Source organism: Tupaia chinensis, unplaced genomic scaffold (assembly GCF_000334495.1).
Source record: "Tupaia chinensis unplaced genomic scaffold, TupChi_1.0 Scaffold144276_1, whole genome shotgun sequence".
Lineage (NCBI taxonomy): Eukaryota > Metazoa > Chordata > Mammalia > Scandentia > Tupaiidae > Tupaia > Tupaia belangeri.
This window is the reverse complement of record NW_006204133.1, coordinates 2,043,985-2,071,637: the sequence shown is the minus strand read 5'-3', so window position 1 is coordinate 2,071,637 and position 27,653 is coordinate 2,043,985. Positions and strand designations below refer to the sequence as shown.

General features: G+C 37.9%; 1 protein-coding gene across 3 annotated transcripts in view; it reads right to left on the bottom strand.

The window, feature by feature from the left end:
- The window catches only part of VWA3B (von Willebrand factor A domain containing 3B), a 288,347-nt gene that overhangs the window by 84,181 nt on the left and 176,513 nt on the right, over positions 1–27,653 (bottom strand). For 2 of the 3 annotated variants that reach the window (XM_027767525.1, XM_027767526.1), the window contains one exon: positions 2,028–2,158. In XM_027767525.1, the coding sequence (XP_027623326.1) occupies positions 2,028–2,158 (131 nt within the window). The remainder of the gene's footprint in view (positions 1–2,027; positions 2,159–27,653) is intronic. The other variant, XM_027767524.1, reaches the window with a different exon arrangement.

The window sequence follows — 27,653 nt, the reverse complement described above, 5'->3', positions numbered from 1 at the left end:
GAGATTTTCACTGTAGGGCGCGTGCGCTCGCCAGACAGACACAGAGAGACATAGAGACAGAAAGCAAGAAATCACCCCCCAGGGGGGATGGTCACGCTGCAATCCCTTCTCCTCCATTCTCCTCTCGGGATCTTGGGCACGCACGCACACGCGCCCGGCTTGAGTTTTAAGCCACCGGGTCCGGGACACGAACCGCGGTCGACTATGTGGGAATCCAGCGACATAGCCATTACGCTAACTGCTGGTTCCCTTTTACTCTTTGTTTTATATTAATTTAGAGCTTTTATTATGTGCCAGGCATGTCCTCATTTAATCCACCCAACAATCCTTTGACTACCATTATTCCCATGTTGTAAATAAGGAAACTGGGGCTCAGCGAGGTTCAGTTAGTTGCCCAAAGTCACCTCAAATGTAATGGCTGAAATATTAGAACACTTCTCTGACTCCAGAATCTACTCCCCCAAGTTCTCTAAAAAAGAAGTGTAAAAAGTAAGACTATATCCATACTCCATCTAACAGCAGACACAGTCAACTAACCAATCCCACTTTGAAGCAACAGCTGATAATTTTGTTTGAGATTTTTAATTTGATTGAACAAGAGAAGGCAATTAAGGTAGTGACTGAAAGTATGGAAAAAGTCATTTACACCTAGCTCCTGGTTATTTATTTTATTCTTAGTTTATTTGTACAAATTTAATTTTCTTAGTTTAGAAGATGTATCTGTATTTCCCCAAATACCTTTTTTGAGAGGTTTTTGCCATAGGGCGTGTGTGCTCTCCAGAAAGACAGAGAGAGACAGAGAGATAGAAAGCGAGAAATCACCCCCCAGGGGGGACGGCCACACTGCAATCCCTTCTCCCCCATTCTCCTCTCAGGATCTTGGGCACGCATGCACATGCGCCTGGCGTGAGTTTAAGCCACCAGGTCCAGGACTCAAACCGTAGTCGGCTACATGGGAGTCCAGTGACATAGCCATTACGCTAACTGCTGGTCCCCCCGGATACTTTTTAAAATGCTGTAAAATTATAAAACTCCTCATTATATCATTTACGTCTTTCTACTGATTCCATGTACTTTCCCTGTCCCTAGCCCGTATTAATGCTTGCTGAGCTAATAGAGACAGTGAATTTTGATGGACAAGAAATTCTGATTAATAAATGAATTTATAATTTATAATTTCTTTCCATTTTTCTATCAGTCTTTTAAATAAAATTACATCCTCCTGACAGGGTAGGCTGTGCAATACTTAAGTATCTATACAATATTAAGTCACTTCAATAATATTTAATAAATTTCCTGAATTTTGAGAGTGGTTTGAGTTTTGTTTAATAATTATTAATTTGAATGGGACCAGCAGTTGGCTATGTTGCTGGATTCCCATGTAGTCGACCGTGGTTAGAGTCCTGGACCTGGTGGCTTAAACTCAGGCTGGGCGCGTGTGCATGCGTGCCCAAGATCCCGAGAGGAGAATGAAGAAGGGATTGCAGTGTGGCCATCCCCCCTCGGGGGTGATTTCTCGCTTTCTGTCTTTCTCTGTCTTTCTGGTGAGCGCACGTGCACCATAGCGAAAACCTCTCCAAAAAAACCCCCACTAATTTGAAACATCTACCCAAACTCTATCACCACAGCCATCATCTTAAAGATGAGTAAACCAAGATCTGAAGCAATGGAGAAGTATGGAGATACGCTAAAGGACTCATGAAAATCACACAGACTGAATTTAAACCTTGCACATCCTGATCCCACATCCTGGGTCATATCTCCACTACATGACATGCCTCTCTGCCCTGTCACTGGTTAACCGAGGAGCCTGTCCAGACTGGCGGAGAATACAAAGGTACGTAGGCAGCTTTTTCAAGCCCACTGTTGTTAAATTACTGATTATCTTTGCTTTAAAAACCCTACTTAATCACACTTTGTGATTATTTTCCTTAGAGAAATCTCACAAAGCATTTCAGAGAGAAGTGTGAGCAGAGCACAGGAGAGGCCTCCCGTGGTGAGGAAAGCAGGTGGTTTGGCATGCTCACTTGTCGCCTTCCTTTTCTCCGTTGTACCACCAGTCCATGATCAAGGATTCAGAATAAAGGTTCTGCACCTTCTCCAGGTCACTGCGCCCCTGCTCCATTTCGTCAAATAAAAGAGTCAGATCTTCATTCTGCTAAAATGAGAAGTAAACGCGTTAGGAAATCACCTACCAGGAGTTCCAATTTCAAACAGAGTCTAAAGAATTCTATGTGGCTCTTATCTTTGTCCATTCTAAAGCAGCTTGATGTACATTTCATATACAAAAACTGAACGTATGTGGAGGACCATTTGAAAAGTTTCAACATCCACACCTGTGAAATTATTATTATTAAGATAATGAGCATATCCATTACAGTTGCAAGTTCCCTTTATGCCCCATTGTAAACATCCTCTGCCTCCTAAAAATCCCTTCCTCAATTCCGAAGAAACTACTCATCAGATTTGTCACTATGCAATAGTTTCAGTTTTACAGAATTGTATATAAATAGAATGATACAGTATATACTTTTTTTTGGTCTGGCTTACTTCACTCATATAATTGTTTTGATATTCACCCATGTAGCATGAATCCATAGTTCATTTATTTTTGAGTCGTATTCTATTGTATACTAACTAAATAACAAAATTTATTTATCTATTCACTTGCTGATGGACAGTTGAGTTCTTTCCAGGTTCGGGCTATTATAAATGAAGCTATAAACATTTGTGTATGAGTTATGGACATCTGCTTTCATTTCTCTTGAGTGATATCTAGGGCTGGAATGATTAAATCACATTGTTTGTGATGTCAAACCTTTTTTAAAGAATTATTTTATTATTATTTATTAATTTGCTATAGGAAACTTGTGCTCACCAGAGAGGCAGAGACAGAGAGAGAGAGAAAGTGAGAAAGCAAGTCACCAGGTCCAGGATTCAAACCATGGTTGGCCATATGGGTATCCAGTGCCTTAATCACTACACAACCTGCTAACCCCAAAACTTTTAAAGAAAAAAAAAAAGGTTTTCCAAAATGATTGTACCGCTTTATATGATTGTACCACATTACCCACCAGTAATGTATGGGAGTTCTACTTCCTCCACATCCTTACAAACACTTGGTATTGTCAGTTGTTTTAATTTCAGCTATTCTATTAGTTATGTAATAGTATATAATTGTGGGGCTAGTAGGTGGTGTAGTGTTGAAGACACTGGACTCCTACATGATCAACCAAGGTTTGGGTCCCAGACCTGGTGGCTTGCTTTCTCATTTTCCCTTTTCCTTTCTGTCTCTTTCTCTGGTAAAGTTTAAAAAATAATAACAAATAAAATTAAATAACTAATAATTCTTTTTTAAAAATAGTATATAATTGGGGACCAACAGATGGCGTAATGGTTACATTGCTGTTCTCCCATGTAATCGACTGTGGTTAGAGTCCCGGACCCAGTGGCTTAAACCTCACACTGGTCACATGTGTATGCATGCCCTAGATCCTGAGAGGAGAATGGAGGAGAAGGGATTGTGGCATGGCTATCCTCCCATGGGGGGTAATTTCTCATTTTCTATGTCTCTCTCTGGCGAGTGCATGCACCCTATAACAAAAATCTCTAAAATAATAAATAAATAAATTTATATAATTGTAGGGTTTTTGTTTGTTTATTTGTTTATTTGTTTTTGTTTGTTTGTTTTTTTGGAGAGATTTTTTTCTATAGGGCGCGTGAGCTTGCCAGAAAGACAGAGAGAGACATAGAGACAGGAAGCAAGAAATCACCCCCCAGGGGGGGATGGCCACACCGCAATCCCTTCTCCTCCTTTATCCTCTTGGGATCTTGGGCACACACGCACATGTGCCCAACGTGAGTTTAAGCCACCGGGTCCGGGACTCAAACCGCAGTCGACTACGTGGGAGTCCAGCGACATAACCATTATGCTAACTGCTGGTCCCTATAATTATAGTTTTAACTTGTATTTCCCTAATGACTTATTATTATTGTGAATATCTGCTTAAATCTCTCACCTACTTTTTGAGTAATTAATAAGTTTTCACATAGCTTTGCATATTCTGGGTACAAGTCCTTTAGTAGATGTATAATTTGAAATTTTTTTCTGATTATCTTAGCATTATCTTTTAAAGAATGAGGCTTTATTCACAATTGCTAAAACATGGAACCAGTTTAAGTGTCCAAAAACTGATGAGTAGGCTGAAAAACTGTGGCGTTTATATTCTATGGGATACTACTTAGCCGTAAGAAACAATGAAACACTATCACTTGATTCAAAGTAGATTAATATAGAAGACTTAATGTTGAGTGAAATGAACCAGACTTTGAAAGATAGCCACTGCATATCCCTACTCAGTGTGTACCAAATATCGGCATTCTCTGGCAGAAATGGAAAGATGTGATAGTAAAGAGGACAAGTGTAGACACCAGTGACCGTAAGGGAGAGGAGTAGGTGGTAGTGACTGAGTGGTAGAGGATGTGTGTGAGGTGCAAAAGGAAGAAATATTTTTAAAAAGAAATATTTATTTAATTTTATTAATTACTGTTATTATTTAATTTGACAAGAAAGAGACAAAGAAAGAGAAAGAGAGAGGGAAAGTGAGAAAGCAAGCTGCCAGATCTGGGACTTGAACTATGGTCTACCATGTAGGAGTCCAGCACCTTAACCACTATGCCACCTGTCAGCCAGGTAAGAAACATTAAACAGACAAAAATATAAAGTTCTCAATGCTGTCCTGTACATTCTGGGTCCAGCTTCACAGCTGTGAAGCTCCCCCAGCTAGGCCACCTCCCCTCCTCCCCCGACACATACACACACACACACACACACACACACACACACACACACACAAGCAGAGCCCAGTGCTAGCCAGGTCAGAATCCATCCAGGCAGGTCCATCTCTGCTGTCCTGTACATTCTGGGTCCAGCTTCACAGCTGTGAAGCTCCCCCAGCTAGGCCACCCCCACTCCCACCCCATGGAGCCCAGTGCTAACCAGGAAGGAAAAGATTTGCATCTCTCTCTTGCTCTTTTCTGTCCCTTCCAACTTTTTTTATCTCTCTTTTTGAAGGAAAACAAAACAAAAAACCCCAGCTTTTCTGTCCACTTCCCTGTGCTTTAAGTTGCTAATTTTGCTCTCTCCCTTCACCCTGCTCAGAATCCATCCAGGCCGGTCCATCTCTGCTGTCCTGTACCTTCACGTGCCATGCAGGTTTAACTTTCTAACCCGTTTTTATTTTCTGTGATGTATTTTTTTCCCCTCCACCTTTCGTTCTGATTCTTTCCTTCTTTTTCTTTCTATTTCTTCAGTTTTTCTTCCCATCTATGCTTTCTTTTTTTTCTTCTTTCTTTGCCTTTTCTTCCTATTGCTGTTTCCTACTCTCTTTTTCCTTTTCCTTACTTTCCTATTTTATTACTGAACGCTTACCCAGTGCCTAGAGAAGACTAGGTGCATCGTAACTAAACATCTGAATAGTGGGAGTTTTAGAGAATTCTTTGCCCCTCACTGTACTGGTTGTAAAAAGAGGGGAACTCTCCTTTATAAATCTGATTTCAATACTCCTCCTGTGATCCCCACAGGAGGACACAGTAGAAGGAGAAAATAGCACTGAATTATTTCACAGTTGGGGAAACACACAAGCTCACATTTACAGAATCCTTCTCCAACAAATTAGCCAAAAGTGAATACATTACCAATGACTAAAAATCGGAAAAGAGCTTCAAGGATGAGAGAATTAAGTAATATACCACTCACAAGGGACCACTTTAATTCATCTCCAAGTAGGGAAGCATTAGAGGATATTACTGAATTGTCAGAAAAAGAATTTACAATATTCATGGTAATGAAATTCTATGAGATCCAAGAAGAAAGAGACATTGAGCTCCAAGAGATGAGGATGTCCTTCCACGATATAAAAGAATTGGACACCAAAAAACAAAACAAAACAAAAACCAATCAAATGGAACTGTTAGCTATGAAAGCTATAATTCAGGAAATCAAAACCTCCCTTGAAAGTATTAAAAGCAGGTTAGACCATGCAGGAGATCGAATCTCAGAAGTGGAAGGAAAAAAACCAATGACCCAGAAAAAAATACAAAAAAATACCTAGAAGACAGCCAAGAAAACTGAGGATACTGTATGAGAAATACTAGATACCATGAAACGCTTAAACATCCAAATAATTGATATACCAGAAGGTGAAGAAACTAATAGTCTATAGAGGCATTCAAACATCCAGACCCAAGAAATACAAAGAACTCAAGTAGAATCAATCAAAGAAGATCCTTTCCATAGCACATCATAGCTAAATTATCCAAAATCACAGACAAAGAGAAGATACTAAAATTGGCAAGAAAGAAACGACAAATCACTTGCAAAGGCTATCCCATCGGGCTAACACAGGACCTCTCATCAGATACAATGCAAGCAAGGAAGGAATGGGAAAATGTATTCAAAGTGTTAAATGAAAAACAAATTCAACCAAGAATACTATACCTGGCAAGATTATCCTTCATATGGGAAAAGAAGATAAAACGTTCTTGGATAAACAAAGCCTGAAAGAATTTACCAACTCCAGACCTGCTCTTCAAGAAATTCTGGAAGGAGTACTATACCAAGAAAACTAAAGACAGACAGAACAGAGAGCAATTATAGAACAAAAACAACCCAGTATATGGCCAGCTTAATGGTAGAGACAAGTCTAGAAATATTGATAAAAACATTGAATGTTAATGGATTATGTTTTTTGATCAAGAGACACAGACTGGCAGAATGGATTAAAAATCAGAAACCTTCCATCTGCTGCCTCCAAGAAATGCATCTCGAATCTAACCAAGGAAGTCAAATACCTCTACAAGGAAAACTATGAAAACTGTAAAAAAGGAAGTCAAAAAGGACACAAAAAAAAGTGGAAGGACGTCCAATGTTCCCAGATTGGCAGAATCAATACAATCAAAATGACAATTCTATCCAAATTAATCTATGTGTTTATTGCAATCCCTATAAAATTACAAGAGACATTCTTCACAGATCTAGAAGAGACGATCATAGAGTTTGTCTGGAACCATAAAAGACTCTGTTTTGCTAAAGTCATCCTGAGTAAGATTGGAGTAGGTGGCATCTCACTTCCTGACCCCTGTAATAATCAAAAAAGCATGGTATTGGCACAAAACCAGACATGATGACCAATGAAATGGAGTAGAGACTCCAGAAATAAACCCCAAAACATACAGCCAACTCATCTTTGAAAAAGGGTAACAGTCAGTCCAATGGGAAAAGGGAAACCTCTTTAGCAAATGGAGCTGGAAAAACTGGGTATTCACCTGCAGAAAGATGAATCTGAACCCTTATCTGTCACCATTAACAAAAATCAACTCAAAGTGGATCAAAGATCTAAATGTAAGACTGCAAGCTATAAAACTACTAGTGGAAAACACTAGGGAAACTCTGGGAGACATTGGCGTAGGCAAAGATTTCTTAAGCAATACCCCCAAAGCACAGGCAATGATCCCCAAAATAGACAGGTGGGATTATATCAGACTGAGGAGTTTCTGCACAACAAAGGACACCCCAATTAGTGTGAATCAACAATCCTCTGAATGGGAGAGAATTTTTGTTAACTGTGCCTCAGATAAGGGACTGATAACCAGAATACACAGGGGACTCAAGCAGCTTACCTGGAAGAAAATGATTAACCCAATTAAAAGATAAGAAAATAAGCTGAATAAACAAATCTCTAAGGGAGATATTATGAACAGCTGAAAAGCATATGAAAAATTGTTCAACATCCCTCATTGTAAGGGAGATACAGATCAAAACCACAATGAGATACCACCTAACTCCAGTCAGAATGGTGAAGATTAAAAAATAAATAAATAAACACAAATAATGACAAGTGCTGGAGAGGATGTGGTGAAAGGGGGACACTTCTACACTGTTGGTGGAAATGTAAATTGGTCCAGTCACTGTGAAGAACAATATGAAGGTTCCTCAAAGACCTTCAAATAGAACTACTATATGATCCAGCAACTCCACTCCTGGATATCTATCTAAAAGACAGGAGAGCACTCAGTTAGAAAAACACTTGCACAACTATTTTCATTGCAGCATTATTCATGTTGCTAAGACATGGAACCAACCCAAATGTCCACAAATGGATGAATGGACTAAAAAAATATGGCACATATACTCCATGGAATACTATTCAGTCATAAAAAACAACAAGGACCTGGAATTTGATAGAAAGTAGACGAATATGGAAGATTTGTTGCTAAGAGAAGCAAGGCAGGCTATGAAAGAGAGACATTGTATGTCTCCACTTAACATATACAGACTGTCCATATTCTATGGTACAGACTGAAAGACTGGAGGACATAAAACCATTAAAAATTGTTATGGACACTAGAAACAATGTGGAAGGAGAGTGTGGGAGGGGAAGAGTGCAGGAAAGGAAATTAGGGGGGAAATGGAGAGTTAAGATATTTGCGGGACACAGATATAGTTTGTTATCTGTTGATGAGGATGTATATAGTATTCTCAAATGAACTGAGATGTGTATCATGCTGGGTAAAATCTCTTTATAATCTAAATAATGCATAGTGATTGAATGTGTAAATAAAAATAATAACAATAATATAAAGTTCTGTTTAAAAAAACATATTGGGCTGCCTGGGCTCATCCCACCCACAGAGAGACTTGAGCCTGGTCTTTTAGCAGGTCCTTTTTCTTGAGTGCAACCCCACCTCCTAGAGTTATCTTTGGAACTTGCAGCTCTCCATCCAACCATCCACCCACCCACTCAGCACTTCCTGCTGGCCAGGCTCAACCTGCCCACTAGGAGACTTGGGCCTGGTCTTGGCAGGCCTCTTCTCATGAGTGCATCACCACCTCCAGGAGTTATCTTTGGAACTTGTGGCACTCCAGCCTCTGTGCTGTATTGATCCTCTTTACTAAGTTATATTGTTCTTAGCTTTTTCCCACCTCACCAAGAGCTAAAAGTTTGGTAGAGGAGCCAATAACCTGAAATTACCCATATAAGGCTTATCTTTTCTTGACTGGGAGACACAGCCCTACAAGGTACACACTCAGAACCTAAAGGTGAAATTCCCCCTTCCAACACCATAGAATCTATTCCAATAAATAGAAAAAATACTGCATCAGATGATCTAAAGCCACCACAGAGATAGAAGAAACATGAAAAAACAAGTGTGCATAGCTCTCCCCCAAGTGAGCACAGTAGCTCTTCACCAACACTGGACAGCACAAAGAAATTTATCAAATGTGAGAAAAAGAATTTTCAACATTCATAGTGAAGAAACTTAATGAGATGCAACAGAAAACAGCTAACAAATTCCAGGAAATGAGAAAATCATTTCAGGACATGAAAGAGGAATTCCATAAAGAAATAGACACCCTAAAAAGAATCAAATAGACCTTCTGGAAATGAAGGATGCAATGTAAGAAATTAAAATCTCCCTAGAAAGCATTAACAGAAGGTTGGACCATGTGGAAGAAAGATTTTCTGACCTTGAAGACAGAGTCTCCAAAATAAATCAAACCACCAAGATGAAGGAAGAAACAATAAAAAATGAGATTAACATTTGAAAAATTCAAGACATCATGAAATACTCAAATATCCATGTAAGGAGTATTTCACAAGGTGATAAAGCCATCAAAGGCATGGAAAACCTCTTTCATAAAATACTTTCTGAAAACTTTTCAAATATAGAGAAATATGGAGAAATTCCAACCCAAGAATTAAAAAGAATGCCAAATAAAGTCAACATAAAAAGATCCTCCTCCTGGCACATCATAACCAGATTGGTAAAAGTCAAAGAGAAAGAAAATATAAAAATGTCAAGTTACTTATAAAAGTTATACCATTAGGCTAACATCAGACCTTTCATCTGAAAAAATGCAGGCAAGAAAAGAATAGGAAGATGTATTCAAAGCATTAAAAGGAAAAATAACTCTAACCAAGAATACTGTATCCAGAAAAATTATCCTTCAAATGGGAAGAATAAAATAATTCTCATTTAAACGAAAACTGGGGGACCAGCAGTTAGCGTAATGGCTATGTCACTGAACTCTCATGTAGTTCATCGCAGTTCCAGTCCCGGACCTGGTGGCTTAAACTCAATGCCCGCCATGTGTACATGCATGCCCAAGATCCCAAGAGGAGAATGGAGAAGAAAGAACTGCGGCATGGCCACCCCCCAGGGGATGATTTCTCGCTTTCTATCTCTCTGTCTCTCTGGTGAGCATACGCGCCCTATAGCAAAAACCTCTCCAAAAAAAAACTAGAAGAATTCACTAATACTAACCCAGTTCTATAAGAAGTACTGAAGGGATTATTATATCAGGAAAACTAAAGAGAGACAAACACAAGTAAGAGAACAAAATACAACCAAGAAAGTGGCAAACAAGATGACAAATACTGATAATAACACTAAATGTTAATGAATTATATTCTCCTATTAAAGATAGAAACTGATTGAATTAACAACAACAACCACCAAAGGGGGGAAAAAAACAAACCAGAAGCTGTCAATATGCTGCTTACAAGAAACACACCTTACTGGTAAAGATATACATAGATTAAAAGTGATGGGCTAGAAAAAGATATTCCATGCAAGTGGAAATTTAAAAAAGACTGGCATCATGATACTGATGTCAGACAAAAGAGACTTTAAGATGAAAGATATAGGAAGAGACAAAGAAAGACATTATATAGTACTGAAAGGACTTGTTCACCAAGAAGATACAACACTTATAATTATCTATGCACCCAACACTGGAGCACCTAAATAAGTAGAAGAGAGACTGAGATCTAAAGGGAGAAATAGACTGCAACACAATAATCATTGGGAATCTCAACACCCGACTGTCTCCTTTAGACAGATCATTTAGACAAAAAATAAACACATTTTTCTCACCCTCACATGGAACAGTTTTTGAAGATTGAGCGCATGATAGGGCACAAAACACGCTTTCACAAATTCAAATGTGTAGAAAATATACCCAGAATCTTTAATAGCCACAATGGAATCAAATTTGAAATTAACTACAGACAGAGCCCTTGAAAATTCACACACACATGGAAACTCAACAACCTACTCCTAAATGACTTTGCAACCACTGAAAAAATTAAAACTAAAATCAAAAGATTCACAGAAATCAGTAACAATGAACAAACAAATTTTTATAACCTATGGGACACAGTAAAAGCAGTCATAGAGGGACGTTCATAGCAATTAGTGCCCAAAAGAAAAAAAAAATTAGAAAGGTGGTAAATAAGCAACACAACAACACAACTCAGGGAACTGGAAAAACAACAGCAACGACAACAAAATTCCAGGAGAAAGGAAATAATAAAGATTCAAGCAGAAACAAATGAAATAAGAGAATAAAAGAACTACACAGAAAATAAACGAAGCCAAATGCTGGTTCTTTGAGAAGATAGACAAAATTGACACATTGTTAGATTAATCAAGAAGAAGAGAGAAAGGAACCAGCTATATCAAATCAGCAAGGAAACAGGCAATATTAGAACAGACATAACAGAAATACAAACCATCATCAGGGAATACTATAAGTGATTATACGCCAAGGAACAAGAAAACCTAGAGAGATGGACAAATTTCTGGACACATATAATTTACCAGATTGAACCAGGAAGAAATAAAAAGCTTGAATAACAAGCAATGAGATTAAATCAGTAATAAACAGTCTCCTAACAAAGAAAAGCCCAGGTCTCGATGGCTTCACTATTGAATTCTACAAAACTTTTAAAGAACTAACTCTAATTCTCCTCAAACTATTTCTAAAGATCCAGTAGAAAGGAATCCCCCCAAATTCATTCAATGAAGCCTCCATCATCCTGATTCCAAAAACAAATGAGGTATAACAAAAAAAGAAAAGAAAGAAAACTACAGGCCAATATCCCTAATGAATACAGATGCAAAAATTCTCAACAAGATACTAGCAAATCGCATCCAACAACATATTAAAAAGATTACACACTATAACCAAGTAGACTTTATTCCAGGGATCCAAGGATAGTTCAGCATATGCATATTAATTGAAAGAAAGATAAAAACCACATTATTATACCAATTGATGCAAAAAGCATTTGATAAAATACAACATTATTTAAGATTAAGACTCTCGGCAAAATCAGCATCGAAGGGATATTTCTCTACATGATATAAGCCATATATGAAAAACCCATAGCTAACATCATACTGAATGGGCAAAAGATGAAAATTTTTCCACTAAAACCTAATACAAGACAAGGCTGCCCACTTTCTACACTCCTTTTCAACATAGTTCTAGAAGTTCTAGCAATTAGACAAATAAAATCTAGCAATTAGACAAATCAAATAAAAGGGATTTGAATAGGAAAAGAAGAAGTGAAATTATCTCTATTTGCAAATGCTATGACTCTATATATAGACAATCCAAAAGAATCCACAAAAAGAAACTAATAAGGAAGTAATAAGTGAACATCGTAATGTGGCAGGATACAAAATCAACATACAAAAATCGATTGCATTTTTATATACCAACAACGTACAAACCAAGATAGAATTGAAGAAAGCAATCCCATTTATGATAGCCACAAAACCAATAAGATATCTGGAAATAAACTTAATCAAAAAAGTGAAAGACCTCTACGATGAAACACCTGAAGAAGAAATAAAAAATTATACAACAAAGTAAAATAACATCCTATATTCCTGGATTGGAAGAATTAGCATAATTAAGATGTCAATCCTACCCGAACTAATCTTCAAATTCAATGAAATTCTGATTAAACAGCCAGAGATGTTCCTCACAGAAATAGAAAAAGCAATCATAAAATTTTTCTGGAATCATAAAAGGTCCTGTATTGCCAAGCAATAGTGTGCAAGGAGCATAAAGTAGGAGGAATTTCACTTCCTAACCTCAAAACCTATTACAAAGCTGTGATAATCAAAATGGCATGGTATTGGTGCAAAAACAGGCAGGCAGACCAATAAAACAGAATTGAAAACCTTAAAATAAACCACAAAACATACAGCCAACTGATCCTTGACAAAGGGCACAAGACAATTCAGTGGGAAAAAAAAATCTATTCAGCAAATGGTGCTGGAAAAACTGGATATTCACCTGCAGAAGAATGAAATGGGTCTTCTATCTCTTACCACTAAAAACATCAATTCAAAATGGATTAAGGATCTAAACATAAAACCTTGAAGTATAAAACTACTGGTAGAAAACACGGAGAAAACTCTCAGAGACCTTAGAGTAGACAAGAACTGCTGCTGCTGCTGCTGCTGCTTTTTTAAGAGAGATTTTTGCTATAGGGTATGCATGCTTGCTGGAGAGACAGAGAGAGACAGAGACAGAAAACAAAAAGATCATCCCCAGTTTAACCCCCCCGGGTCTGGGCCTCGTTCTACGTGGGAGTCCAGCTACATAGCCATTACGTTAACTGCTGGTCCCCAGCTTTTTTGTCTTTTAAATATTTCATTTAACCTTATTATTATTGTGAATATCTGCTTAAATCTCTCACCTACTTTTTGAGTAATTAATAAGTTTTCACATAGCTTTGCATATTCTGGGTACAAGTCCTTTAGTAGATGTATAATTTGAAATTTTTTTCTGATTATCTTAGCATTATCTTTTAAAGAATGAGGCTTTATTCACAATTGCTAAAACATGGAACCAGTTTAAGTGTCCAAAAACTGATGAGTAGGCTGAAAAACTGTGGCGTTTATATTCTATGGGATACTACTTAGCCGTAAGAAACAATGAAACACTATCACTTGATTCAAAGTAGATTAATATAGAAGACTTAATGTTGAGTGAAATGAACCAGACTTTGAAAGATAGCCACTGCATATCCCTACTCAGTGTGTACCAAATATCGGCATTCTCTGGCAGAAATGGAAAGATGTGATAGTAAAGAGGACAAGTGTAGACACCAGTGACCGTAAGGGAGAGGAGTAGGTGGTAGTGACTGAGTGGTAGAGGATGTGTGTGAGGTGCAAAAGGAAGAAATATTTTTAAAAAGAAATATTTATTTAATTTTATTAATTACTGTTATTATTTAATTTGACAAGAAAGAGACAAAGAAAGAGAAAGAGAGAGGGAAAGTGAGAAAGCAAGCTGCCAGATCTGGGACTTGAACTATGGTCTACCATGTAGGAGTCCAGCACCTTAACCACTATGCCACCTGTCAGCCAGGTAAGAAACATTAAACAGACAAAAATATAAAGTTCTCAATGCTGTCCTGTACATTCTGGGTCCAGCTTCACAGCTGTGAAGCTCCCCCAGCTAGGCCACCTCCCCTCCTCCCCCGACACACACACACACACACACACACACACACACACACACACACAAGCAGAGCCCAGTGCTAGCCAGGTCAGAATCCATCCAGGCAGGTCCATCTCTGCTGTCCTGTACATTCTGGGTCCAGCTTCACAGCTGTGAAGCTCCCCCAGCTAGGCCACCCCCACTCCCACCCCATGGAGCCCAGTGCTAACCAGGAAGGAAAAGATTTGCATCTCTCTCTTGCTCTTTTCTGTCCCTTCCAACTTTTTTTATCTCTCTTTTTGAAGGAAAACAAAACAAAAAACCCCAGCTTTTCTGTCCACTTCCCTGTGCTTTAAGTTGCTAATTTTGCTCTCTCCCTTCACCCTGCTCAGAATCCATCCAGGCCGGTCCATCTCTGCTGTCCTGTACCTTCACGTGCCATGCAGGTTTAACTTTCTAACCCGTTTTTATTTTCTGTGATGTATTTTTTTCCCCTCCACCTTTCGTTCTGATTCTTTCCTTCTTTTTCTTTCTATTTCTTCAGTTTTTCTTCCCATCTATGCTTTCTTTTTTTTCTTCTTTCTTTGCCTTTTCTTCCTATTGCTGTTTCCTACTCTCTTTTTCCTTTTCCTTACTTTCCTATTTTATTACTGAACGCTTACCCAGTGCCTAGAGAAGACTAGGTGCATCGTAACTAAACATCTGAATAGTGGGAGTTTTAGAGAATTCTTTGCCCCTCACTGTACTGGTTGTAAAAAGAGGGGAACTCTCCTTTATAAATCTGATTTCAATACTCCTCCTGTGATCCCCACAGGAGGACACAGTAGAAGGAGAAAATAGCACTGAATTATTTCACAGTTGGGGAAACACACAAGCTCACATTTACAGAATCCTTCTCCAACAAATTAGCCAAAAGTGAATACATTACCAATGACTAAAAATCGGAAAAGAGCTTCAAGGATGAGAGAATTAAGTAATATACCACTCACAAGGGACCACTTTAATTCATCTCCAAGTAGGGAAGCATTAGAGGATATTACTGAATTGTCAGAAAAAGAATTTACAATATTCATGGTAATGAAATTCTATGAGATCCAAGAAGAAAGAGACATTGAGCTCCAAGAGATGAGGATGTCCTTCCACGATATAAAAGAATTGGACACCAAAAAACAAAACAAAACAAAAACCAATCAAATGGAACTGTTAGCTATGAAAGCTATAATTCAGGAAATCAAAACCTCCCTTGAAAGTATTAAAAGCAGGTTAGACCATGCAGGAGATCGAATCTCAGAAGTGGAAGGAAAAAAACCAATGACCCAGAAAAAAATACAAAAAAATACCTAGAAGACAGCCAAGAAAACTGAGGATACTGTATGAGAAATACTAGATACCATGAAACGCTTAAACATCCAAATAATTGATATACCAGAAGGTGAAGAAACTAATAGTCTATAGAGGCATTCAAACATCCAGACCCAAGAAATACAAAGAACTCAAGTAGAATCAATCAAAGAAGATCCTTTCCATAGCACATCATAGCTAAATTATCCAAAATCACAGACAAAGAGAAGATACTAAAATTGGCAAGAAAGAAACGACAAATCACTTGCAAAGGCTATCCCATCGGGCTAACACAGGACCTCTCATCAGATACAATGCAAGCAAGGAAGGAATGGGAAAATGTATTCAAAGTGTTAAATGAAAAACAAATTCAACCAAGAATACTATACCTGGCAAGATTATCCTTCATATGGGAAAAGAAGATAAAACGTTCTTGGATAAACAAAGCCTGAAAGAATTTACCAACTCCAGACCTGCTCTTCAAGAAATTCTGGAAGGAGTACTATACCAAGAAAACTAAAGACAGACAGAACAGAGAGCAATTATAGAACAAAAACAACCCAGTATATGGCCAGCTTAATGGTAGAGACAAGTCTAGAAATATTGATAAAAACATTGAATGTTAATGGATTATGTTTTTTGATCAAGAGACACAGACTGGCAGAATGGATTAAAAATCAGAAACCTTCCATCTGCTGCCTCCAAGAAATGCATCTCGAATCTAACCAAGGAAGTCAAATACCTCTACAAGGAAAACTATGAAAACTGTAAAAAAGGAAGTCAAAAAGGACACAAAAAAAAGTGGAAGGACGTCCAATGTTCCCAGATTGGCAGAATCAATACAATCAAAATGACAATTCTATCCAAATTAATCTATGTGTTTATTGCAATCCCTATAAAATTACAAGAGACATTCTTCACAGATCTAGAAGAGACGATCATAGAGTTTGTCTGGAACCATAAAAGACTCTGTTTTGCTAAAGTCATCCTGAGTAAGATTGGAGTAGGTGGCATCTCACTTCCTGACCCCTGTAATAATCAAAAAAGCATGGTATTGGCACAAAACCAGACATGATGACCAATGAAATGGAGTAGAGACTCCAGAAATAAACCCCAAAACATACAGCCAACTCATCTTTGAAAAAGGGTAACAGTCAGTCCAATGGGAAAAGGGAAACCTCTTTAGCAAATGGAGCTGGAAAAACTGGGTATTCACCTGCAGAAAGATGAATCTGAACCCTTATCTGTCACCATTAACAAAAATCAACTCAAAGTGGATCAAAGATCTAAATGTAAGACTGCAAGCTATAAAACTACTAGTGGAAAACACTAGGGAAACTCTGGGAGACATTGGCGTAGGCAAAGATTTCTTAAGCAATACCCCCAAAGCACAGGCAATGATCCCCAAAATAGACAGGTGGGATTATATCAGACTGAGGAGTTTCTGCACAACAAAGGACACCCCAATTAGTGTGAATCAACAATCCTCTGAATGGGAGAGAATTTTTGTTAACTGTGCCTCAGATAAGGGACTGATAACCAGAATACACAGGGGACTCAAGCAGCTTACCTGGAAGAAAATGATTAACCCAATTAAAAGATAAGAAAATAAGCTGAATAAACAAATCTCTAAGGGAGATATTATGAACAGCTGAAAAGCATATGAAAAATTGTTCAACATCCCTCATTGTAAGGGAGATACAGATCAAAACCACAATGAGATACCACCTAACTCCAGTCAGAATGGTGAAGATTAAAAAATAAATAAATAAACACAAATAATGACAAGTGCTGGAGAGGATGTGGTGAAAGGGGGACACTTCTACACTGTTGGTGGAAATGTAAATTGGTCCAGTCACTGTGAAGAACAATATGAAGGTTCCTCAAAGACCTTCAAATAGAACTACTATATGATCCAGCAACTCCACTCCTGGATATCTATCTAAAAGACAGGAGAGCACTCAGTTAGAAAAACACTTGCACAACTATTTTCATTGCAGCATTATTCATGTTGCTAAGACATGGAACCAACCCAAATGTCCACAAATGGATGAATGGACTAAAAAAATATGGCACATATACTCCATGGAATACTATTCAGTCATAAAAAACAACAAGGACCTGGAATTTGATAGAAAGTAGACGAATATGGAAGATTTGTTGCTAAGAGAAGCAAGGCAGGCTATGAAAGAGAGACATTGTATGTCTCCACTTAACATATACAGACTGTCCATATTCTATGGTACAGACTGAAAGACTGGAGGACATAAAACCATTAAAAATTGTTATGGACACTAGAAACAATGTGGAAGGAGAGTGTGGGAGGGGAAGAGTGCAGGAAAGGAAATTAGGGGGGAAATGGAGAGTTAAGATATTTGCGGGACACAGATATAGTTTGTTATCTGTTGATGAGGATGTATATAGTATTCTCAAATGAACTGAGATGTGTATCATGCTGGGTAAAATCTCTTTATAATCTAAATAATGCATAGTGATTGAATGTGTAAATAAAAATAATAACAATAATATAAAGTTCTGTTTAAAAAAACATATTGGGCTGCCTGGGCTCATCCCACCCACAGAGAGACTTGAGCCTGGTCTTTTAGCAGGTCCTTTTTCTTGAGTGCAACCCCACCTCCTAGAGTTATCTTTGGAACTTGCAGCTCTCCATCCAACCATCCACCCACCCACTCAGCACTTCCTGCTGGCCAGGCTCAACCTGCCCACTAGGAGACTTGGGCCTGGTCTTGGCAGGCCTCTTCTCATGAGTGCATCACCACCTCCAGGAGTTATCTTTGGAACTTGTGGCACTCCAGCCTCTGTGCTGTATTGATCCTCTTTACTAAGTTATATTGTTCTTAGCTTTTTCCCACCTCACCAAGAGCTAAAAGTTTGGTAGAGGAGCCAATAACCTGAAATTACCCATATAAGGCTTATCTTTTCTTGACTGGGAGACACAGCCCTACAAGGTACACACTCAGAACCTAAAGGTGAAATTCCCCCTTCCAACACCATAGAATCTATTCCAATAAATAGAAAAAATACTGCATCAGATGATCTAAAGCCACCACAGAGATAGAAGAAACATGAAAAAACAAGTGTGCATAGCTCTCCCCCAAGTGAGCACAGTAGCTCTTCACCAACACTGGACAGCACAAAGAAATTTATCAAATGTGAGAAAAAGAATTTTCAACATTCATAGTGAAGAAACTTAATGAGATGCAACAGAAAACAGCTAACAAATTCCAGGAAATGAGAAAATCATTTCAGGACATGAAAGAGGAATTCCATAAAGAAATAGACACCCTAAAAAGAATCAAATAGACCTTCTGGAAATGAAGGATGCAATGTAAGAAATTAAAATCTCCCTAGAAAGCATTAACAGAAGGTTGGACCATGTGGAAGAAAGATTTTCTGACCTTGAAGACAGAGTCTCCAAAATAAATCAAACCACCAAGATGAAGGAAGAAACAATAAAAAATGAGATTAACATTTGAAAAATTCAAGACATCATGAAATACTCAAATATCCATGTAAGGAGTATTTCACAAGGTGATAAAGCCATCAAAGGCATGGAAAACCTCTTTCATAAAATACTTTCTGAAAACTTTTCAAATATAGAGAAATATGGAGAAATTCCAACCCAAGAATTAAAAAGAATGCCAAATAAAGTCAACATAAAAAGATCCTCCTCCTGGCACATCATAACCAGATTGGTAAAAGTCAAAGAGAAAGAAAATATAAAAATGTCAAGTTACTTATAAAAGTTATACCATTAGGCTAACATCAGACCTTTCATCTGAAAAAATGCAGGCAAGAAAAGAATAGGAAGATGTATTCAAAGCATTAAAAGGAAAAATAACTCTAACCAAGAATACTGTATCCAGAAAAATTATCCTTCAAATGGGAAGAATAAAATAATTCTCATTTAAACGAAAACTGGGGGACCAGCAGTTAGCGTAATGGCTATGTCACTGAACTCTCATGTAGTTCATCGCAGTTCCAGTCCCGGACCTGGTGGCTTAAACTCAATGCCCGCCATGTGTACATGCATGCCCAAGATCCCAAGAGGAGAATGGAGAAGAAAGAACTGCGGCATGGCCACCCCCCAGGGGATGATTTCTCGCTTTCTATCTCTCTGTCTCTCTGGTGAGCATACGCGCCCTATAGCAAAAACCTCTCCAAAAAAAAACTAGAAGAATTCACTAATACTAACCCAGTTCTATAAGAAGTACTGAAGGGATTATTATATCAGGAAAACTAAAGAGAGACAAACACAAGTAAGAGAACAAAATACAACCAAGAAAGTGGCAAACAAGATGACAAATACTGATAATAACACTAAATGTTAATGAATTATATTCTCCTATTAAAGATAGAAACTGATTGAATTAACAACAACAACCACCAAAGGGGGGAAAAAACAAACCAGAAGCTGTCAATATGCTGCTTACAAGAAACACACCTTACTGGTAAAGATATACATAGATTAAAAGTGATGGGCTAGAAAAAGATATTCCATGCAAGTGGAAATTTAAAAAAGACTGGCATCATGATACTGATGTCAGACAAAAGAGACTTTAAGATGAAAGATATAGGAAGAGACAAAGAAAGACATTATATAGTACTGAAAGGACTTGTTCACCAAGAAGATACAACACTTATAATTATCTATGCACCCAACACTGGAGCACCTAAATAAGTAGAAGAGAGACTGAGATCTAAAGGGAGAAATAGACTGCAACACAATAATCATTGGGAATCTCAACACCCGACTGTCTCCTTTAGACAGATCATTTAGACAAAAAATAAACACATTTTTCTCACCCTCACATGGAACAGTTTTTGAAGATTGAGCGCATGATAGGGCACAAAACACGCTTTCACAAATTCAAATGTGTAGAAAATATACCCAGAATCTTTAATAGCCACAATGGAATCAAATTTGAAATTAACTACAGACAGAGCCCTTGAAAATTCACACACACATGGAAACTCAACAACCTACTCCTAAATGACTTTGCAACCACTGAAAAAATTAAAACTAAAATCAAAAGATTCACAGAAATCAGTAACAATGAACAAACAAATTTTTATAACCTATGGGACACAGTAAAAGCAGTCATAGAGGGACGTTCATAGCAATTAGTGCCCAAAAGAAAAAAAAAATTAGAAAGGTGGTAAATAAGCAACACAACAACACAACTCAGGGAACTGGAAAAACAACAGCAACGACAACAAAATTCCAGGAGAAAGGAAATAATAAAGATTCAAGCAGAAACAAATGAAATAAGAAAAGAAAAGAACTACACAGAAAATAAACGAAGCCAAATGCTGGTTCTTTGAGAAGATAGACAAAATTGACACATTGTTAGATTAATAGAAGAGAGAAGAGAAAGGAACCAGCTATATCAAATCAGCAAGGAAACAGGCAATATTAGAACAGACATAACAGAAATACAAACCATCATCAGGGAATACTATAAGTGATTATACGCCAAGGAACAAGAAAACCTAGAGAGATGGACAAATTTCTGGACACATATAATTTACCAGATTGAACCAGGAAGAAATAAAAAGCTTGAATAACAAGCAATGAGATTAAATCAGTAATAAACAGTCTCCTAACAAAGAAAAGCCCAGGTCTCGATGGCTTCACTCTTGAATTCTACAAAACTTTTAAAGAACTAACTCTAATTCTCCTCAAACTATTTCTAAAGATCCAGTAGAAAGGAATCCCCCCAAATTCATTCAATGAAGCCTCCATCATCCTGATTCCAAAAACAAATGAGGTATAACAAAAAAAGAAAAGAAAGAAAACTACAGGCCAATATCCCTAATGAATACAGATGCAAAAATTCTCAACAAGATACTAGCAAATCGCATCCAACAACATATTAAAAAGATTACACACTATAACCAAGTAGACTTTATTCCAGGGATCCAAGGATAGTTCAGCATATGCAAAACAATAAATATATCACATTAACAGAAAGATAAAAAGGCATTTGATCATATCAGTCAATGCAGAAAAAAGCATTTGGTAAAATACTTCCCCTCATATAAGACTCTGAGCAAAACTGGCATAACAAGGACATTCATCAAAACAATAAAAGTCATCTATGACAAACCCATAGCTAACATCATGCAGAATAGGGAAAAGCTTTAATAAAAACCAGAATAAGACAAGGCTGCCCACTTTCTACACTCCTTTTCAACATAGTTCTAGAAGTTCTAGCAATTAGACAAATAAAATCTAGCAATTAGACAAATCAAATAAAAGGGATTTGAATAGGAAAAGAAGAAGTGAAATTATCTCTATTTGCAAATGCTATGACTCTATATATAGACAATCCAAAAGAATCCACAAAAAGAAACTAATAAGGAAGTAATAAGTGAACATCGTAATGTGGCAGGATACAAAATCAACATACAAAAATCGATTGCATTTTTATATACCAACAACGTACAAACCAAGATAGAATTGAAGAAAGCAATCCCATTTATGATAGCCACAAAACCAATAAGATATCTGGAAATAAACTTAATCAAAAAAGTGAAAGACCTCTACGATGAAACACCTGAAGAAGAAATAAAAAATTATACAACAAAGTAAAATAACATCCTATATTCCTGGATTGGAAGAATTAGCATAATTAAGATGTCAATCCTACCCGAACTAATCTTCAAATTCAATGAAATTCTGATTAAACAGCCAGAGATGTTCCTCACAGAAATAGAAAAAGCAATCATAAAATTTTTCTGGAATCATAAAAGGTCCTGTATTGCCAAGCAATAGTGTGCAAGGAGCATAAAGTAGGAGGAATTTCACTTCCTAACCTCAAAACCTATTACAAAGCTGTGATAATCAAAATGGCATGGTATTGGTGCAAAAACAGGCAGGCAGACCAATAAAACAGAATTGAAAACCTTAAAATAAACCACAAAACATACAGCCAACTGATCCTTGACAAAGGGCACAAGACAATTCAGTGGGAAAAAAAAATCTATTCAGCAAATGGTGCTGGAAAAACTGGATATTCACCTGCAGAAGAATGAAATGGGTCTTCTATCTCTTACCACTAAAAACATCAATTCAAAATGGATTAAAGATCTAAACATAAAACCTTGAACTATAAAACTACTGGTAGAAAACACGGAGAAAACTCTCAGAGACCTTAGAGTAGACAAGAACTGCTGCTGCTGCTGCTGCTGCTGCTGCTTTTTTAAGAGAGATTTTTGCTATAGGGTATGCATGCTTGCTGGAGAGACAGAGAGAGAGAGACAGAAAGCAAAAAAATCATCCCCCAGATGGGATGGCCATGCTGCAATCCCTCCATTCTCCTCTTGGGATCTTGGGCATTCATGCACATGTGCCCAGCATGAGTTTAAGCTGCTGGGTCCAGGATTCAAACCATGGTCAACTATATGAGAGTGCAGCGACGTAACCATTATGCCATCTGTTGGTCCCAAACAAGGACTTCTTAAAGAAGACCCTCAAAACACAGGCAATAGTCCCAAAAACAGGCAAGAGGGATTACATCAGACTAAAAAACTTCTTATCGCAAAAGAAACAATAATTAGAGTGAGTAGACAAACCCTCAGAATGGGAGAATATATTTGCAAACTATACTTCAGATAAAGGGACTGATAACCAGAATATACAGGGAACTCAAGCAACTTACCTGTAAAAAAAAAATTACCAATCCAATTAAAGGGTGGGAAAATGAGCTGAACCAACAGCTCTCCAAGGAAGACATACAAATGGCTAAGAGCATATGAAAACATGTTCAACATCTCTTTCCATAGGGGAAATGCTAATCAAAACCACAATGACATACCACTTAATCCCAGTCAGAATAAGTAAAATTTTTAAAGTAAAGAATGATAAATACTGGTGAGGCTGAACTCTCCAGGACCAGCAGTTAGCATAATGGCTATGTCACTGGACTCCCATGTAGTCGACTGCAGTTCGAGTCCTGGACCCAGTGGCTTAAACTCACGCCGGGCGCATGTGCGTGCGTGCCCAAGATCCCAAAAGAAGAATGGAGAAGTGATTGCAGCGTGGCCATCCTCCCTGGGAGGTGATTTCTCACTTTCTGTCTCTCTGTCTCTCTCTGTCTTTCTGGCGAGTGCACACGCCTTATAGTGAAAACCTCTCAAAAAAAAAAAAAAAAAAAGAGAGAACTCTCCTACACTGTTGGTAGGAATGTAAATTAGTACAAACACTGTGAAGAACAATATGGAGATTCCTCAGAAACCTACAAATAGATCTACCATATGATCCAGTAATTCTACTCTTAGGTATTTACTCAAAGGATAGGAAAACATCAGTTAGAAAAATACTTGTATATCCATGTTTATTGCAGCATTATTTACAATTGTTAGGACATGGAATCAACCCTAATGTCCAAAAATAGACGAGTGGATTGAACAAATGTGGTATATATACTCTATGGAATACTACTCAGCCATAAAAAAGAGACCCTGACATTTGATACAAAGTGGGCAAATATGGAAGACTTAATGCTAAGCAAAGCAAGCCAGACTATGAAAGACAGACTTTGTATGTCCCTGCTCAATATATACTGAATGTCTGCACTCTACAGCAGAAACTGAAAGACTAAAAGGGCAATTGTAGATACTAGAGATAGTGAGGAGGTAATAGGCGGTGGGTAATAGGGGGAGGCAAAGAGTAGAACAGGGATAAAAAACAAACAATATGTTTAACTGACACAAAAGTGAAGAATTATTTGCTGATGATAATGTATATATGATAATGCCTTCATCTTGGCTAATATTCTCTGTATTCATGCTGGGAAAAATCATGTTGTACACTGTAAAGATATATAGTGATTAAATGTAAATAAATATATTTTCAAAAGTTATGTAATAAAGCCATTAATATTTACCCTCCAAAAATAATGTATATAATTTTTAAAAGGATGAAGACTTTAATTTTGATCAAGTCCAATTTATCAATTTATTCTTATGATTGTCTTTCATTAACTGACCTAAAAACCCTTTGTCTAGCACAAAGTCACATAAGGTTTTCATACATTCTCTAAAAGGAGAAAAACCTAGGTTTTGCATTTAAGTCCATGAACCATTTTGAGTTAATTTTTTAATATGGTGTGAAGTTATGCTCAAGGTTAATTTATTTGCCTATGACTGTTCAATCGTTCCAATATCATTGCTGGGAGAGAAAACATAAACCTTTCCTTTCTCCAAAGAATGCTTTTGTAACTGTTGGAAGTCAGGTGTCCCTATATGTGTCAGTCTATTTCTGGCTTCTCTATTCTGTTCCACTGATCTCATATATCTATTATTACACTAATGCCTCATTGGCTTAATATGGGTTTAAAATAAGTCTTGAAACCAGGTAGTATTAGTCCCCCAACTTTGTTCTTTAAAAAAAAAAAAAAAAAAAGTTGCCAGTCTGTCGTATGTTACCAAAAAAAGCGCCTGCTGATATTGTTTGTCTTTATTCATAATTAAACATGTATTCACATACAGGAGAGGGAGAGGGGAACAATCTCTACTGGGTACAGTCACATCACTATTTTCCTCCAGTCCTCCATTCTGTCAGATCCTAGCACCTGCCTGAGCACCCAGTATGTTTCAAGTAGACCAAGCTTGGGATTTGAACCATGTGTTATCCAGTTTCTCTTGAGTAGCCCCTTACTTACTGTTGCACCACAACTGAAAGAGCTTGCTGCTATGCTGATTGGGATTGCATTGAGTCTATATATCAATTGGAAGAGAATGGATATCTTGATATTATTGAATCTTCTGACCCATAAACAAGATCTCTTTTAGCAATATTTTGTAGGTTTCAGTGTCATAGGCCTTTCACATATTTCTGACAGATTTATCCCTACATATTTCTATTTCAATTTTCAATTGTTCTTTACTAATCTATAGAAACAAATTCATTTCTAAATACTGACCTTGTATCCTGCAGCTTTCCTAAATTCACTTAGTAGTTCCAATAGATTTTTAAAAAATATATTCCATTAAATTTTCTATGTAGACAACCATGTTAAATGAAATACAGATGGTTCTACTTCATTCTTTCCAATCTGGATGCCCTTCCTCCGACTGTAATATTGAACTAACCAGGACCTCCATTATAGTGTTGAACAAGAATGGTGATAAAAGAAATCCTGTAATTTTCCTCATATTAGGGGAAAAATATACACTCTTCCACCACTGAACAGCAGGTGTTAGCTGAAGGTTTCTCATAGATGTCATTTATCAGATTCAGAAAATTCATTCCACTCGTATTATACAGAGCTTTCATGAGAATATGTTGGATTTTGTCAAAAGCTTTTCTGCATAAATAAAGATGATTGTATGTTATTTATTTATTTATTTTTAAGTTTGCCAGAGGGTGCCCGTACTTGCCAGAAAGAGAAAGTGAGAAAGCACTCCTCCTGGGGCATGGTCACAACATAATACCTTCTCCATTTCCTCCTCTTTTCCAGATTTTGGGCACACATTCATGCATGCTCAGTGTGTTTCTCAAGCCTCAGTTTCCAAGGACTTGAAGTGTGTGGTCAGTGGGACCAGCAGTTAGCTTAATGGCTATGTTGCTGGACTCCCACGTAGTTGACCACGGTTTGCCTCCCGGACCCGGTGGCTTAAAACTCATGCCGGGTGTGTGTGCGTGCGTGCCCAAGATCCCGAGAGGAGAATGGAAGAGAAGGGATTGCAGCGTGACCATCCCCCCTGGGGGGTGATTCCTCGCTTTCTGTCTCTATGTCTCTCTCTGTCTGGTGAGCATACACGCCCTATAGCGAAAAACCTCTCAAAAAAAAAAAAAAAAACCTCACGCCTGGGGATCAAGCTGCTGCCGGGTGTGTGTGCGTGCGTGCCCAAGATCCCGAGAGGAGAATGGAAGAGAAGGGATTGCAGCGTGACCATCCCCCCTGGGGGGTGATTCCTCGCTTTCTGTCTCTATGTCTCTCTCTGTCTGGTGAGCATACACGCCCTATAGCGAAAAACCTCTCAAAAAAAAAAAAAAAAACCTCACGCCTGGGGATCAAGCTGCCCAGTAGTTCTGGACACAAGGCAGACTGAGGCTGCAGGCCCGAACCTTCCGAATCTTCGCGCATCCCCACCATTCCTCCTCCTTGGACCCCAGGTTGGTTGTCTGGGACTTTTAACTCCCACCCCCCCGGCCATCCGGAGCAAGCCGGCCAGTAGTTCTGGACACCAGGCAGACTGAGGCTGCAGGCCCGTCCAACCTGGTCCTATCACTCATCCTCTGACGCTTTCCCACTAGCCTTTGGACTCTTTGAATTTTGGTGATTTGAATAGCGTGCAACATGCGCCACGCAATTTCCTTTTTTCGTTTTGTTTTTCTTTGTTCCTGAGGTACTGCTTATTAGGTCAGTTGGAGGCTCACCACTCCTTAGAAACAGGGAGGACTTTGGGCTATCCAGGACTAGTGGCAACAGTTAATGGTAATTGTGAGCAACAGGTAGGCCAATCATAAGAGAAATCATCAATTTTCTAAACCTGTACAACTTTTAACACTCAGAGATACCTTCAATAAGTTAGGAAGAAATATATAGATTACCTGATGACTAAGAACAATCGCAGAGGCTCAAGAAATATGAGCAACCAACAAAAGGCCTCTCCCTCAAGGGGAATCATCAAGCCTACATCACCCACAGTCAATACAGTGGACGTGGTGGACATGTCTGATAAGGAATTCAGAATATTTGTAGTGACCAAACTAACTGAGATGGAAGAGAAAAGAGACAAGGAGTTTCAGGAGATGAGGAAGTCCTTTCATGACTTGAAAGAAGAAATGGATACCTTAAACAAGAACCAGATGGAACTTCTAGGATTGAAGTATGTGATACATGAAATCAAAACCTCCCTTGAAAGTATTAAAAGTAGATTAGATCAGGCAGAAGATCAAATCTCTAATGTAGAAGACAAAACATCTGACCTAGAAAAAAGTATCAAGAAGATTGAGAAAACAACCATGAAAAAT